The sequence below is a fragment of the Palaemon carinicauda genome, chromosome 14, assembly GCF_036898095.1.
Source record: "Palaemon carinicauda isolate YSFRI2023 chromosome 14, ASM3689809v2, whole genome shotgun sequence".
NCBI classification, from domain to species: Eukaryota; Metazoa; Arthropoda; class Malacostraca; order Decapoda; family Palaemonidae; genus Palaemon; species Palaemon carinicauda.
Window position 1 is genome coordinate 129,324,242 of NC_090738.1, and position 14,438 is coordinate 129,338,679.

A 14,438-nucleotide genomic window follows, 5' to 3' on the forward strand; every position below is an offset into this window, starting at 1 on the left:
AAAATAATCTCTTACCTCCTCTTCCCCACCAGTTTTAACTAAATCATAATTTATTGTGCCTGGTTTGATGGCATCCACAAGGTCGATGACAGCTAAAGCATTCTTCAAACTGGCATCCTGGAAACTCCTAATACTGGATTTCTTTCCGGCTTCACCCAGCTTTGTGTTGACCCACGTGATAATCTCGGCCTCTACGATGGGATTGCCAGAATCGGCCAGCTGGGTCAGGATGGACAGTGTGTATGCTCTCATCAACTGCCAAATGAGCGCTGAAATTGAACAATAATGATCAGATTGCTTCATTATCAATGTTATCCTAGTCTGATGAATGAATAGTAATCCTCGGTTGCATAAACTTGATGGCATAAGAATTCTCATTAGTGTATATAATACCCTTTGGCACAATACGGCAACCTTCAAAGATTAAAAAAAAATATTGGGAAATAGCTTAACATTTAACCATGAAAAACTACAAAGGTATCCTAGGTGGGTTTATACAGGAATTAAATCACTGAAAAGGCTTTAGAAAAAATATGACTGTCTTCTGTGAAAAACCAATAAATGTAGAGGACTAAAAAATTAAGAAGGAACTAAACAACTTTCCACATTTAACCACAGAGTGTCTCCTCATCATATAATTAGCTAATGTAAACACAATCAGCCATTCAAAACCTACAAGGAACATATTTGAAGTTCATTAAAGACGTTAAAATCAGGTTCTCACTCTGCCAAATCACCCACAGGGCAAAATTATACTTAAAGGTTATTTATGATTGGCAGAGAAAAGAGATGACAATGCTCAGTATATTTAAGCTCATCATCATCTCCTCCTACGCCTATTGACACCAGTCATCTTTATCTTGAGCTTCTAATTCAATACTTCCCCATTCATCATCTACTTCGCACTTCATATTCCTCAGCCATGTAGGCCTGGGTCTCCCAACTCTTCTAGCCCCTTGTGGAGCCCACCTGAACGTTTGGTGAACTAATCTCTCTTGGGGAGTGCGAAGAGCATTCCCAAACCATCTCCATCTACCCCTCGTCATGATCTCATCCACACATGGGAATCGAGTAATCTCTTATAGTTTCATTTCTAATCCTGTCCTGCCATTTAACTCCCACTATCCTTCTGATTGCTTTGTTCTCAAATCTACTCAATTTAAGCTACTGTACTTTAATTTCTATCAAAACTGGAATCTACTATATGAAATGGATGAGTGCTGGCTTATTTTGGAATTTTTCTTTGTATGACTAATGGGGGGGAGGCCATAATAACTCCCATAATAATCAACTAAACTATGAACACCATTTCATTGTCCAAGTCCATTGTTTACTTTTTGAAGACCGATGGTGATTTACTGGTAACTGCTCATGCATTGTTTATGATTACTTGCGGGACCTTTTCTAGTTTTTGTATGATATAACTATTTGCTGGTTTTTACAACCAAACAAAAGCTGTCAAATATTTATACATACATTCTCAGCTGTAATTTTACAACTATTTTCCCCCCTTCTCTTGAGTTCCAGCAAGACGATATCTCAAGAGAGGAATTCAATTGATTTTAAAATTCTGTCATTTCCTGTTTATGCACAGTAACTAATCATATTCATAACACTTTCCATTAACTATATAGCCGTTCATGCTCAACTGAAGGTAAAATATATCACTAAAATAAAGACCCACGTGGTTGTCTTGAGCAGCATAGCCACAACATCTAAAAAATTCTATATGAACTTGCAATTATCTTTATTTGTGACCGAAGCAAAGACCTTTTGAGGGACATGATGTAAATTACAGGTACTGTAATTATTAAACTTTAATTGCAAGCCAAATACATGAGCCATATATCTGTCCAATTGGTGATGTTTTTTATATGCATTTCTGACCATTACTATTCCTGCTAATTACTGAACTTTTTTTTTTTTTAGCTTCCCCTCCTGACAACCCTGGTTTGTGTTTACTGAAGGGAAGAAAATGGGAAAATTTTAATATTTTATGGGTAAACTATTAAAACTTCATGGGAGGTTCCTAAAAAATAACCATGGTTTCCCACTGGGATCTCCAATAAGTGTTTTTATATGGGGTGGTGGGAAAACTCATATATAGATGGATTTCTCCGTTCATTATAGTTACGGACGGAAAAGGCTTTTCTATTAAAATAGAAACGTTTCCTGAAGAAAAAAGTCAGTTTTCATCGAAAAAGGCTTTTCTATTAAAATAGAAGCGTTTCCTGAAGAAAAATGTCCGTCTTCACTGAAAATGACACATTTTCACTGCAAATATAAACTTAATTATATAAGAAATAATAATCAATAGGGTTAGCATGCGCAGCTCAGCATGAACAACTTGCCAGTACATAGGAGCTTGATGTTTTTCTTTTTTCGTGAGCAAAGCAAGCGCACAGCAGAGAAAAATCAATTAGATTTCTAAAAAAATATGCCCGTAAATGGGTTTTTGGCTTATTTGCTGTTGAAATGGTCAATTGCAGTGAAAGCACATTATTTATTCTTTTTTATTACAGAAATAACTAATTTTCCAGTTCAAAATGTTGTTCCGTTCATAAATATAATTTTACCATTTCTCCAATATTCATGGTCATAAATAAATAAAAAAAAAAGATAACCAGTTAAAAAAATATATGGTTCTAAGTATCTAGTTATAAATCGAAATATCATACATTTATCCAATGCCATATATGCATAAGATCAGCACCTAAAACCAATCTCCAACCAAGCTAGGATAAAAAAGGGCCAGACAACGGCTGCCGACAACAATTTTGAGCTACGAGCGGGGTTCAAACTTCTGACCCAAAAATCATGAGTCAGTGATGTTATCCATTAGGTTGCCAGAACTTTCCGACGTACAAAACGTAAGTAATATACCTGTACTCATTTCATTCATTCCTGTCCATCATACTTACCGAGAGTTAGAGTGGGGTTTCCATCGGCTAAATCCTGACCAGCAATGCCGACTAAACTGAACCTTAGTTGCTTGCCAAGTTCAACAGCATAATTACAGTTTTCAAGCTTCTCCATGAATTTCTTCAGCTTGGTAAATTTACTGAAAAGAGAAAAAGAACAACTTCTTTACTCGAAACATGGACCCAACTTTACATGAGTAAAGTAAAAAAATATTTTACAATATTTCATCATATAAAATTTGCCCTGCAAACATAATTCTCTTATTGATGGGACTGATGCCAAATTTTTCACTCAGAGTAAAACCAAAATGTCATGTGCAAAAAAAAAAAAAAAAAAAAAAAAAAATCATGAATAACAAACTAAACATACGAGATTACATGGTTCAAAGTGATAACTCAAAATCAAGAGTGGATTATCATATCTTAAAAATTTTAATCTTATTCACTACTGTCATTCCAAAAGACTATCCTGTCATTTAATTTAATAAGGTTTAACAGTAAAGAAAAGGGGTCATATTATGTGGGAGGGTTAATTTTCTATTCTCTTCTAAAAACCTAATTTTTCTGGGCTCGACCCGTGTCGCTCCGTGAAATGCTCCTTATAGCACAATTTCTAAGGCATAAATATTGCTAAATATACCAGAGAGAAAAAAGGATGCATGGAATGCCAGGAATAAACCCAGTTCGCTCACTCTTGGCACCTCGTTGTTCCAGGGGATGATGAAGGAGAGGTCTAACTGTTAACCCTTTTACCCCCAAAGGACGTACTGGTACGTTCCACAATAGCCATCCCTTTACCCCCATGGACGTACCGGTACGTCCTTGCAAAAAAATGCTATAAAATTTTTTTTTTCATATTCTTGATAATATTTTGAGAAAATTCAGGCATTTTCCAAGAGAATGAGACCAACCTCACCTCTCTATGACAAAAATTAAGACTTTTAGAGTAATTTTTAAAAAATATACTGCAAAATGTGCTGGGAAAAAAATTACCCCCTGGGGGTTAAGGGTTGGAAACTTCCAAATAGCCTGGGGGTAAAAGGGTTAAGGGACCTATGGTCGTGGTTCTTTCACGCCCCAGTAACTATACCGACACTCATAGAGTGAGCGAGCTGGGTTTATTCCTGGCATTTCATGCATCCTTTTTTCTCTGGTATATTTAGCAATATTTATGCCTTAGAAATGGTGCTATAAGAAGCATTCCACTGGGCGACACAGGTTCCTCGCCCAGAAATAGATTTTTCTTTCGTCAAAATCCCTTAAATAACATAAACTGTTATCTAAGTGTTGACTGAGCAAAATACTACAGTTAACAAAGATAATACTGAAATACAGTGCATTACATACTTATCAAATTATTAGATTACTTTGAATAAATCTGGGCCTTAACCAGCACAATGACCTGGGAGGCCATCAAGCATCCATTTTACAGATCAAAAAAACATCTAAAATGGTTTCTAACTTATTTCATGTCAATTTACTTTAATATCTAGGGTATCTAAGATCACCTTCACCTTTAAAATAAACACGAACCAAAAGAAATGATTTCATAAAGAAAAGTAGAATGGACATTGGCACAATGCTCGAAACACTCACCTATGAACTCTCTTCCAATCTACGATACCAGGTCGAATGATGTCGTACAGCTGGAAGATGATGATACCATCAGCGAGGTCAGAGTACAACCAGTTGACGTGAGGATTGACGCCCATGCTGTTCATCCAGTTACGGTAAGCTGTAAATCAGGAGTAAAATTTAATCACATGTTCCATGATTTTCCTTTTCTTGTGTAACATACACACACACCCAGATTTCCCAGAGCTTTCGCTCCGAACGGGTGTAAAAGGAAGGCTAGAAGCTCTATTACAAATGCAAGTAATTTCTTATACAGTATTTGATTAAACAGATCAGGGAACAAAGATTGAAAAAATATCTTACAGGCTACAATAACCGTTTCTAAAACTTCACTGTACCGTACAAGGAAACAGGCTAGAATAACTGTTTCTAAAATATTACTGTACTGTACAAGGAAACAGGCTACAATAACCGTTTCTAAAACTTTACTGCACTGTACAAGGAAAATACTGTACAAGGAAACAGGCTACAATAACCGTTTCTAAAACTTTACTGCACTGTACAAGGAAAATACCGTACAAGGAAACAGGCTACAATAACCGTTTCTAAAACTTCACTGTACCGTACTAGGAAACAGGCTAGAATAACTGTTTCTAAAACAAGGAAACAGGCTACAATAACCGTTTCTAAAACTTTAGGTTAGAGGAAGTTTAAAGAATCGATACAATAACCAAATGAAAGTGCTCACTCAAACAATTGTAATAGTTATAGAGCAACCAATCAAACGACACTTACTCTTCTCTTCTCGTGTTTCTTCAATGTGGTCCAACCCTTCAAAGTCTACGTTTTCAGGTTTGTCAAGACCAGGATGGTTATTGAAAAGGTTTGCAACAAAAGCAACATTCAACTTGTAAACACCTTCCACAACATCATGAGGAGTTACAAAGCTTCGACAACCCAGTTTCTCAGCTTGTTGCAACATGATCTCCGCTCTGGAAATCATATCTTGTACCTGTGGGAAGAAACAAAAGTTAAAATACTCTGGTCTTGATATTCGTTATCAGATTCCAGGAGGAGCAAAAACCATGCCTACTTTACTACTGAAAAATAAGATTTTCTTAATATATTTAAACCTATTAAACTTTTCGTATATGGTGACAGATTTTACAAAATCAAGAGTTCAAAATATCATAACTATTTGCAAATGGTGATAGATAACTTACAAAAACAACAAAGTTCAAGTTATTAGTCAGTTAGTTTTTTAATGACAGATCCTCCTTGAAATAATTTAGCTTTGTCTCTATTGATTCAGCCAAAAATGTTTAAACAATCAAATAACATAAAACTTACCGAAAGAGCTTCCATTGTAACTCCTGCATCATTTGGTGCAATTTGTTTCAAGAGATGAGTGTAGATTTCAGAGTCCCTGATGTCACCCATGAAGTTTGTGCAACGTCTGCAATTTGAAATTATAATATTACCAGAAACTCTTAAACCATACGAATACGAACATATGTCTTTTAAACCTCATTCATTGAATGACAATGCTCATTGAAGCATTTATGTGCTCGATATGATGTCGGAAAACACGGTCATTGAGAACTGATTTAACTTCCTTCAAGTAATAGACCATTTTTGTAATATATGTTCCCATATCCTTATAACTTTAAGCTTTCTATTCAAGTGACAAGCAGGTTATTTCCCTTAAATACATTTTGTACTAAAAGATTTCTGAATTATTATTGTACTCATGACAACTCTATAGGGAACTTGTGGAATGATCTTCCTAATCATTTAGTTGAATCGGTGGAACTTCAAAAAGTTCATACTTACCGAGAATGTTTTTAGGTTGAACAGGCTGACATGAGTCTATTATTAGTTTACTTATGAAAGATCTATTTTAATGTTGTTACTGTTCCTAAAATATGTTATTTTAAATTTTCATTACTTTTCTTGTAGTTTTTTTTTTTTCTTATTTCCTTTCCCAACTGGGCTATTATTCCCTACTGGAGCCCTTGGGCATACAGCATCCTGCTTTTCCAACTAAGCTTGTACCTTAGCTAATAACAATAATAATGTTAATAATAATTGTATATTAATGTATAGAATTATTTTACTTATTCCCCCACTTTAGTAAATACCAGAGAGAAAGAAAATTGTCGAGGGTTTTTGTAATACTGTACAGTACCGTTTATAAATATTCTGTCCCGTACCTGTTTACGCCAGCACGTTCCAAGTGGTGATTGACCCAACGGAGCAAAATGGCCTCGGGGGAGAGTTTCATCAACTCCTCAATCTTCTCACCATCCTCCAGAAGATTGGCCAAACCAGGGCAATGCTCCAGGGTGATTTGGTTGAACAAACCAATTCGGATGATTTGCCACAATAGGCCTAACACCAAATGGGGCTTGCCTGAAAAAACGAACGAATGGAATTTAGCCTCTCTATGGTATTATCATTACAATCTATTATATTACCATTACTAATTACAAATGCTATAATGGTTTGATTTATGATTAATATGTTCAAAGATATAGTCAAATTACATGATTATTAAACGGAATAGAAAATTACTTTAATGATTACCACATAAAATGAAAAAGATTAGATTTTATACAATATTTAGATCTACCCATTAATAGCAACATACTTTATATAGTACATAAAAAAATACTGTATACTACTCTACAAAGGATTTAAAAATACATGCATTGTGTGCAAATCAATCTTATTTCTCTTTACAAGAAAAGTTAAGGAGACTAACCTTTGGCTAAGTCATGAGCATCAATATTTACAACATTACAACCAATGGCTTGGGCTGAATTGAGGGCCAACGTCAAGTTCTCGTGTTTCGTGTACAGGGTCAGGTTACGGGTGTTTATAGCTCTCTCGTCGATGGTATCGGGGCACGAGTGATTGATGACTTTACTGCAAGAAAATCAGGATGCCACCTGTTAGTGATTTTGAGAGAGAGAGAGAGAGAGAGAGAGAGAGAGAGAGAGAGAGAGAGAGAGAGAGAGAGAGACCTCGTCTTTGCCTTAACACCAATTAAAAGAGTCAAAGGCAACTGAAGATATTCTCAATTATGAGACCTAGTTTAAATACAGATAAATTGTGATGACAGAGAGAGAGAGAGAGAGAGAGAGAGAGAGAGAGAGAGAGAGAGAGAGAGAGACCTCGCCTTTGCCTTAACACCAATTACGAGAGAGGGAGAGAGTCAAAGGCAACTGAAGATATTCTCGATTATGAGACCTAGTTTAAATACAGATAAATTGTGATCGTGGGAACAAAAATAAACACGAAATAGACAAATGCTTTCATAAAATGAACAGCATTAAAAGGAACCTTATAGGTATTGTTACTGTTTTTAAAATATTCTATTCTAATTGTTCATTACTTCTTTTGTAGTTTATTTCCTTTTCCTCACTGGGTTATTTTTTCCCTGTTGGAGTCCTAGGGCTTATAGTATCCTGCTTTTCCAACTAGGGTTGTAGCTTAGCTACTAGTAATAATAATAATACTAGAAATGGTCTCCAACTTGCAAACATTTGGAGATACAAACAAATCTAAATGAAAATAACAAAGATAAGATAAAGAAATACTGTACTGTAATAAAACAATATCATATCGTTTAACCCTTTTACCCCCAAAGGACGTACTGGTACATTTCACAAAACTCATCCCTTTACCCCATGGACGTACTGGTACGTTTCACAAAACTCATCCCTTTACCCCCAAAGGACGTACTGGTACGTTTCACAAAACTCATCCCTTTACCCCATGGACGTACTGGTACGTTTCACAAAACTCATCCCTTTACCCCATGGACGTACTGGTACATTTCACAAAACTCATCCCTTTACCCCATGGACGTACTGGTACATTTCACAAAACTCATCCCTTTACCCCATGGACGTACTGGTACATTTCACAAAACTCATCCCTTTACCCCATGGACGTACTGGTACATTTCACAAAACTCATCCCTTTACCCCCATGGACATACTGGTACGTTTCACAAAACTCATCCCTTTACCCCATGGACGTACTGGTACGTTTCACAAAACTCATCCCTTTACCCCCATGGACGTACTGGTACGTTTCACAAAACTCATCCCTTTACCCCCATGGACGTACTGGTACGTTTCACAAAACTCATCCCTTTACCCCCATGGACGTACTGGTACATCCTTGCAAAAACCGCTATTCACATTTTTTTTTTTTTTGTTGCATATTTTTTGATAACTTTATGAGAAACTTCAGGCATTTTCCAAAAGAATGAGACCAACCAGACCTCTCTATGATGAAAATTAAGGCTGTTAAGAGCAATTTAAAAAATATATACAGTATTGCAAAATGTGCTTGAAACAAAAAAACGCCTGGGGTTAAGGGTTGGAAAGTTCCAAATAGCCTGGGGGTAAAAGGGTTAATACAGTAAACTAAACGACGTTTGCAATAACCTGATATCAATTTCATATGAAACCTGACTATTTGTTGACCTTTTTAGCTGGTAATCATAGGCCTGGGACACAGGTTAGGCCTACCCTTGGCCAAAATTTAACAAAATTCCACTTACAATTTGACTTACAAACAGATTCTTAAAACCTATTACGTTTGTAAGTTAAGGACCTACTGTAATAATGTTCACACAGGAATTCTACAGAACATTCCTTGAACATGAAATCGCAGTACAAACAGAACGAGCAACATACCACATGAGAATTCCGTCTTTGACTTTGTCGTAAAGGTAACGTCCCTCGGAGTCGATGGGCAGTAGGTGTTTCAGGTGAGGATCGTGGCCCAGATTGGTGTTAATCCAGTCCGAGAAGGCCAACTGCTCCTCCAGTCGCACGGAGTGGGTGGTTCCTTCGGAGGACGCCGTGGACATGCCACCCAGTGTTTCCAGGTTCTCTCTTTTGTTCACCATCTTCTTGAAGGAACTGGCAATGTCCTGGGCTTTGAGTCCAGCACACATCTGGAAACAAGAGTTGCGGTTATGAGATCATATTGGCATGAGAAGTATTGTGGTTATTTTAAATTTAAAATAGTTGAATCAGTGAAGCTTCAGAAGTTTAAACTTTTTGTTAAGCAAATTGACATAGGTCTCATTTTGTAGTTTATACATGACTAATATACTTTAACGTTATTAATGATCTTAAAACATTTTACATTTCCTATACTGTATTTCTTATATTGTATAGATTATTTGCTATTCCCTTTCCTCACTAGGCTACATTTCATGTTGGAGCCCTTGGGTTTGTAGCATTCTGTTTTTCCAACCAAGGGTGGTAGCTTGGCTAGTAATAGTAACTAAAATTAAAGAATGTTATTGGATGATAAATTTTTTTACAAAATATTTTTTATGTCAATATTGCAAGACTTCAATGTGCACCCAAGATGAAAAATATTTTGGGCCGATGTTATACCATGTAAACATTTCATCATTTTGGGGCTGCTTAACACTAAAGATTTTAATCTATTCTCTCAGGCTTTGCTTCCCCTACTCATCTTAGAGCCCCCTTTCTGATCCATACATTAACACTGCTCGTATTACAGTGCCATAGACCTTAACTTAAACCAACATTCAGGCAGCATTTGCAACAGAAATTTGTATAGAGTTTGACCTTACATTTTGGAATTCGTCGAAACTGAGTTTCCCTTTGCCAGGGCCATCTGTGGACTTGTCCCAATCTTCAATCATCTTCCGCACCTGCCACTGAGGCAGCTTGAAGCCGACAATGTCCAAGGCAGCCTTGAGTTCCGACAAGTCAATGTAGCCATTGCCATCTCTGTCGATCTGTGAACAATTAAGAAATGGAGTTAATTATAAATAGAATTTGACATAAGAAATGGAGTTAATTACAAATGGAATTTGGCATAAGATATGGAGTTAATTACAAATATAATTTTGCAAAAGAAAGGGAGTTGATTACAAATATAATTTGGCGTAAGAAATGGAGTTAATTACTGTACAAAAATAATTTTGCAAAAGAAAGGGAGTTACCTATAAATATAATTTTGGCTTAAGAAATGGAGTTAATTACAAATATAATTTTGCAAAAGAAAGGGAGTTAATTACAAATATAATTTAGCATAAGAAATGGAGTTAATTACAAATATAATTTTGCAAAAGAAAGGGAGTTAATTATGAATATAATTTTGGCATAAGAAATGGAGTTAATTACAAATATAATTTTGCAAAAGAAAGGGAGTTGATTATAAATATAATTTTAGCATAAGAAAGGGAGTTAATTACAAATATAATTTGGCATAAGAAATGGAGTTAAATAAAAACACAATTTGGTACAAGAAATGCTTAAATCCTAAGAGATATTTGCTAAATTACCAAGATTCTTCCAGGAACAAACACTACAACAGTACCTATGAAATTGTCAAAAATGAAAAAAACTGCTTTGCCTGAAATTGGGTACACATATTGAGACTTACAGGTTTCTATAAACTTATTTTACCATAATAGACTATATCTACTTCAATTTTATTTTCTAATTCACACAATATATGTTAGAAACTCCTATCGAACATTCCTTCTTAAATCATATTTAAAATAATAAAATATTTAGTGTTTATTTATAGAAAAAAATGCTATAGGTATATGCCCAGACCTCACAGTACTTTAATTAACAAACCACAAAAATCAATTAACAGAAATTAGTTAGGCACATTTTGAGATTTTTTTTAATATATTGATAAAAAAGGTGAAATTAAATAAATTTGGTTTATTTCTAAGATTTTTTTTAAATGAATGAGTAAATCTTATGAGACCCATCATTTTAATTTTTATTAATAAGATTCATGCTTCAAGATATATAAAAAAGTATTTTGGTGTTGAAATACAGTATATACAAACACGCAAAAATACATAGATACATTGTGTATACACAGTATATATATATACTTTAATTAGTACTTATGTAAACATATGAATTTTTTTCCTCGACACCACATTAAATGTGATACTCTATATAGTCCTGAAGTTCACATTAATAAACAAAATGAAAATGCCATCCTTATTAATGCAAAATGGAATGAAACATCCTAAAACTCAAAAAAATAAAGAAACCGAAGTTCTAAGAATCTATTATTACAGAATATGTTTCAGCTCTACCTAAAGAGATTGGCCTATAGAAGGTCCACCCCTTGGGATAGTGAAAGATTACCTACCCCTTCGGAGGAGGAGGAGGAGGAGGAGGAGGAGGAGGAGGAGGAGGAGGAGGAGGAGGGGGAGGGGGAGGAGGAGGAGGAGGAGGAGGGACATAATTGTGGTGCATCCTACTTCTCCAATCCAAAAGGGACAATCACTTACTAAAACACCGATAATGGATAATGTAAAATGTACCCTAATAAATATGGGTTTGGGGGGAGCCTATAGATCTATCTGCTGAGTCATCAGCAGCCATTGCCTGGCCCTGCCTGGTCCTAGCTAGGGTGGAGAGGGGGCACGGGTACTGCTCAAATGTGTATATGGTCAGTCTCTAGGGCATTGTCCTGCTAACTAAGGCAATGTTATTGTCAGTTGTCTCTGCCATTCATGAATGGACTTTAAACTTTTAACGAATGGTATGAAATTCCAAGAGTAACTCTAGATAGAACTGAAATATTCCTCAACACGATTCAGTGAGATATCTATTACAAATACTCTCTCTCTCTCTCTCTCTCTCTCTCTCTCTCTCTCTCTCTCTCTCTCTCTCTCTCTCTCTCTCTCTCTCTCTCACATACTATATATATATATATATATATATATATATATATATATATATATATATATATATATATATATATATATATATATATCATCTACGCCTATTGACGCAAAGGACCTCGGTTAGATTTCGCCAATTGTCTCTATCTTGAGCTTTTAATTCAATACTTCTCCATTCATATATACATACATAAACACACACACACACATATTTATATATATATATATATATATATATATATATATATATTCACACACACATATAGACAAAACAACACAGCCCAATAATGAAAACACATTTGTACTCTTGCAACACGCTAGATTACTATGCCCTATTTGGAAGCCATTGAAAAAGCTACATTGCATAAGCTAAAAACATTTTATCATCACAAGTTTTAGAGAACTTGATAAACATCTCTTGAACAACTTAATCGAAGAGATTAACTCAAGAATTACACAATTCACTCATTCTATGAAGGAGAGTCATATGAGTGATAAGGTAAAGGGGGATCTTCATGTGATTTATAAACACCTGAATATCTACTTGGAGGTCAGAGATTAATATTATCTGTTGGTTTATCAGTTACAAAGATTCCTTTATAAACTAATTTTATGGTATTTTTAGAGATGTTTGTCATTTATAATTATGTTTTTTGAAGTTTCAGTTAATTGACAATCTTTATAAACTTGTTTTAATGTATTTTTAGATATAATTGTCATTTATAATTACGTGTTTTGAAGTTTCAATTAATTGACAATCTTTATAAACTTGTTTTAATGTATTTTTAGATATATTTGTCATTCATAATTATGTTTTTTTTTTTTAAGTATTGAGTTACCTTTAAACAAGTTTTCAATTAATTGGCAATCTTTATAAACTCGTTTTAATGTATTTTTAGATATATTTGATATTCATAATTATGTTTTTTGAAGTATCGAGTTACCTTTAAACAAGTTTTCAATTAATTGGCAATCTTTATAAACTCGTTTTAATGTATTTTTGGATACATTTGTTATTTATAATTATGTTTTTTAAGTATCAAGTTACCTTTAAACAAGTTTCAATTAATTGAACCTCTTTATAAACTAATTTTAATGTATCTTTTTATATATTTGTCATTTATAATTATGTTTTTTGAAGTATCGAGTTACCTTTAAACACGTTTCAATTAATTGATAATCTCTATAAACTCGTTTTAATGTATTTTTAGATACATTTGTTATTTATAATTATGTTTTTTGGAGTATCGAGTTACCTTTAAACCAGTTTTAATTAATTGACAATCTTTATAAACTCGTTTTAATGTATTTTTGGATACATTTGATATTTATAATTATGTTTTTTGAAGTATCGAGTTACCTTTAAACAAGTTTCAATTAATTGATAATCTTTATAAACTCTTTTTAATGTATTTTTAAATATATTTGTCATTTATAATTATGTTTTTTGAAGTATCGAGTTACCTTTAAACAAGTTTCAATTAATTGATAATCTTTATAAACTCTTTTTAATGTATTTTTAAATATATTTGTCATTTATAATTATGTATTTTGAAGTATCGAGTTACCTTTAAACAAGTTTCAATTAATTGATAATCTTTATAAACTCTTTTTAATGTATTTTTAAATATATTTGTCATTTATAATTATGTTTTTTGAAGTATCGAGTTACCTTTAAACAAGTTTCAATTAATTGATAATCTTTATAAACTCTTTTTAATGTATTTTTAAATATATTTGTCATTTATAATTATGTTTTTTGAAGTATCGAGTTACCTTTAAACAAGTTTCAATTAATTGATAATCTTTATAAACTCTTTTTAATGTATTTTTAAATATATTTGTCATTTATAATTATGTTTTTTGAAGTATCGAGTTACCTTTAAACAAGTTCTAATTAATTGACAATCTTTATAAACTCTTTTGAATGTATTTTTAGATACATTTGTCATTTATAATTGGTTTTTGGAGTATCGAGTTACCTTTAAAACAAGTTTCAATTAATTGACAATCTTTATAAACTCGTTTTAATGTATTTTTAAATACATTTGTTATTAATAATTATGTTTTTTGAAGTATCAAGTTACCCTTAAACAAGTTTCAATTAATTGACAATCTTTATAAACTAATTTTAAGGTATTTTTAGATATATTTGTCATTCATAATTATGTTTTATGAAGTATTGAGTTACCTTTAAACAAGTTTTAATTAATTGAAAGATA

The 14,438-nt window shown here is 33.5% G+C and overlaps 1 protein-coding gene across 1 annotated transcript in view; it reads right to left on the reverse strand.

The window, feature by feature from the left end:
* Positions 1-14,438, reverse strand: part of Fim (plastin-2 Fim) — a 52,618-nt gene that overhangs the window by 4,386 nt on the left and 33,794 nt on the right. The window contains exons 2-10 of the mRNA XM_068387418.1: positions 10,126-10,293; positions 9,209-9,471; positions 7,261-7,424; positions 6,710-6,908; positions 5,847-5,952; positions 5,292-5,508; positions 4,518-4,656; positions 2,922-3,061; positions 16-269 (exon numbers count right to left, since the gene is read on the reverse strand). Coding sequence (XP_068243519.1) covers positions 16-269; positions 2,922-3,061; positions 4,518-4,656; positions 5,292-5,508; positions 5,847-5,952; positions 6,710-6,908; positions 7,261-7,424; positions 9,209-9,471; positions 10,126-10,293 — 1,650 coding nt within the window. The remainder of the gene's footprint in view (positions 1-15; positions 270-2,921; positions 3,062-4,517; positions 4,657-5,291; positions 5,509-5,846; positions 5,953-6,709; positions 6,909-7,260; positions 7,425-9,208; positions 9,472-10,125; positions 10,294-14,438) is intronic.